Raw genomic sequence first — 2,729 nt, 5'->3', positions numbered from 1 at the left:
TCGTGTGCAGTGTGCACCACGTCCAATCATCTCGATCCTGTAGCCCGCGGACCTTTCCCGACTCGGTTCCGTCCACTAGCAATTGACAAAAATGACTAGCCACACTCACGCCCGCATATTGCGCGGCTGGCATAAAATACATTACGGTGAAATTGGTGCTAGGTATTGCTATCAATGGCTTGGGCTAACGCCCTCCGAGACTATGCATCGCAAGCGGAGCTCAATACAGTTACAATGGATCCTGTTGCTTGTGCGCGACTGAAGCTGTCAGGCGCAACCCCGCACTTCTTCCGGAAACAACGCATCACCATGCCCATCGACCGACTTCGTGAACCCTGTCCTTGCATAAGTCGACTCCTGATGCAAAAGGTATTGTGCTGGATGATAAGCGGCGCGGACGAAGTTTTCGAAAGGTCCAATGCTGCAGAGCGCCCGAACCGCGACGCGCCACATGCAAGGCCCCTCGCCGCCACCTTCGATCAGCTCCCATTGAAGAGCTACATTTGCGTCCCCTCCTGAAGCCGCGACTTTCATCTGATTCAAAGGTCCGGTGGCCTCTGAATAGTCTAACCAAAGTTTCTCTGTCGGCCCACGAATGCCGTACAATTTGTCGAAGTCCTCCGAGTACCGAAAATACCCCGAGAAGAATCCTAGAAAGTCTCCTTCGTTTATGGTCATGATGGAGCACACAGAGAGGAAAGTCTGATCCTGAGGGACCAAGGTGACATAAATGGACTTATTTCGGCCTGTACCCGCTCCAGCGCAAATGTTAAACATACTTCCTATTCGGTCAGTCGAAGCTGTGGTCGGGTTTGAGATCGAATGAAAGGCAGCCTCTTCTTCACTGGAACGCCATACATCTTTGGCGTCATTCCATGCGTTTCGCGGCATCCTGTCAAGTCGCTCCGCCACATGGCTCTTATCTAGCCACCGCTGTCCCGTAAGACTGCCTCTGGCTTCCTCCATCGCCCGAGCCGCCAGGTCGGTTATATGCTCCGCATATACTCTTTCCCATGACAAAACCCTTTCGACGAGCGGGATAGCATCATGCTTGGGATTCTGCTCACATATTTTGTCGAATTCCCGTGTGCGGTAGAGCAGGATCTTATCGGCGCCAGCTCGTCGCATGTCAGAGAGACGTTTCCAATCGATTGGATGATGATTTCCATGCTTGTCTTTCAAGCAATGCATGGACTTGTTTCGGCAGATCCCGTTGCACTCATGGTGCTTGTAATAACGAGTCATGAAGACTGCATCACTCGGCAACTTCTCTCGGGCTTTGCTAGTGGCCGTCTTTCTCCGTTTGGCCCCTGTCGCTGCTGTCGTCGAGCTTTCGTAGTAAGTAAGATCAACCATTACGGTTATCTGCATACGCCGTAATCTGAACAGAAGCCCAAGGGATGCTAGGTGCTGGTCCACCTTCGACCATGGAATATCGTCGCCGTCGAACGTGTCGTCTAGGCCGCTGCGGGTAGTTTTAGCTTTGATGGAGACGGCACCGCCTTGGCATGTGTAGCTGCTTTCGTGTGGGAACAATTCCGGGCTACTCAAGAGAGTCGCTAAATGGGCCTGAAGTTCTGACTCCCAAAGCTCACTTGGTGCAAGGACTACATCAGACTTGTTGAGCAGATCGATCTGGCTCGACCTCTTTTTACCGGCACCACGCAAAGAAACCTTCAACTTGAGGTCATAATGAATGCATGTTGGGTTTTCTCTGTCATATTCTCGGCCGGGTTCGACGTCGCATGATCGCAGGAGTGGAAGTCGTGCAGCTGCTTCCGCATGGTCGGACTCTGGCTCCGAGCAAGGCCCCGCGTCAAGCGGGCTCACCTCTTGGCCAGAACCCGGGCTGTCATATCCTGGCAAACGAGGAGTTGACAAGTCCAAGTCATCCCAATGAGAATTATCGTCCAGACAATCCATCTTGACGCAGTATGAATGATGCTGCCGGAAGCAACGAGTCCAACCCCGCCGCTGCCCGCACTGCGGCCCCTCGTCGCGCTAGACCAGCCTGCGCCAGCCTGAGCGTGCACTACCAAAGGACACGTGGCCCAACAAGCTTCCATGGCTTTCCGTATGTTTCTACAAGCACTGGCGCGCTGCTTACTCTGCGTCGGCCGATTCAAAATTCTCAAGCATTGTTAATGAAGGCATTTCCATCGTCTGAACGCATAGCTATTTTTTTGGTTTACGGCGTGAGACATGTGTAGGGGGCGGATCGTAGGGCTGCAAGCCAATGCAACTCTATTTCCAAGAGCAACAGTGCTTAATTCCCACTGATCTGTGCGCCGTTTCGCCACTAATTCATGCGGGTCTTGGCTGAGATCCGATCTAGGGTGTATAAATGGTGACGAGTAAAAGGCAACCTATGGACTACCTGAGGATGAAATGGATTTTGAAGTGACGAAAAAATCGCCGACAAGGCGATACTAACGTAAATATTTGCCGCGGAGGTGATATCATACGTAGCTGCGTAAAAGTAAAGGTAAGAAATGGCGCGTTTCAGTTTGTTTGCTCAAAAGACCAGTACTTACAGGAGACCAAAAGATACAACAGTGGTTCCTCCAGTGGAGCCAGCGCGCCGCCACACCGCACGCCAAAAAGGGCTCCCACTATTATCCTTAGTTAACAAAAGAGGGACACTTGATCCGCCTTTTACTTGGCAGCCATGGCATATGTGCTAAGGCAGATACCCAGTGATTGCAGGCGTGTATTGATTCTGACAAGAA

At 51.9% G+C, this 2,729-nt stretch overlaps 1 protein-coding gene across 1 annotated transcript; it reads right to left on the bottom strand.

The window, feature by feature from the left end:
* Positions 1 to 267: 267 nt before the first annotated feature.
* Positions 268 to 1,923, bottom strand: BBA_07671 (uncharacterized protein; the record flags this gene model as incomplete). The annotated part of the gene is made up of 1 exon (XM_008602768.1): positions 268 to 1,923. The coding sequence occupies one exon, from the start codon at positions 1,921 to 1,923 to the stop codon at positions 268 to 270; it is 1,656 nt and encodes a 551-aa protein (XP_008600990.1).
* Between the last annotated feature and the right edge of the window lie 806 nt (positions 1,924 to 2,729).

This window comes from Beauveria bassiana, assembly GCF_000280675.1.
Source record: "Beauveria bassiana ARSEF 2860 unplaced genomic scaffold BBA_S00026, whole genome shotgun sequence".
Classification (NCBI taxonomy): Eukaryota; Fungi; Ascomycota; class Sordariomycetes; order Hypocreales; family Cordycipitaceae; genus Beauveria; species Beauveria bassiana.
The sequence above is the reverse complement of the archived record's forward strand: the minus strand, read 5'-3'. Positions and strand labels throughout refer to the sequence as shown.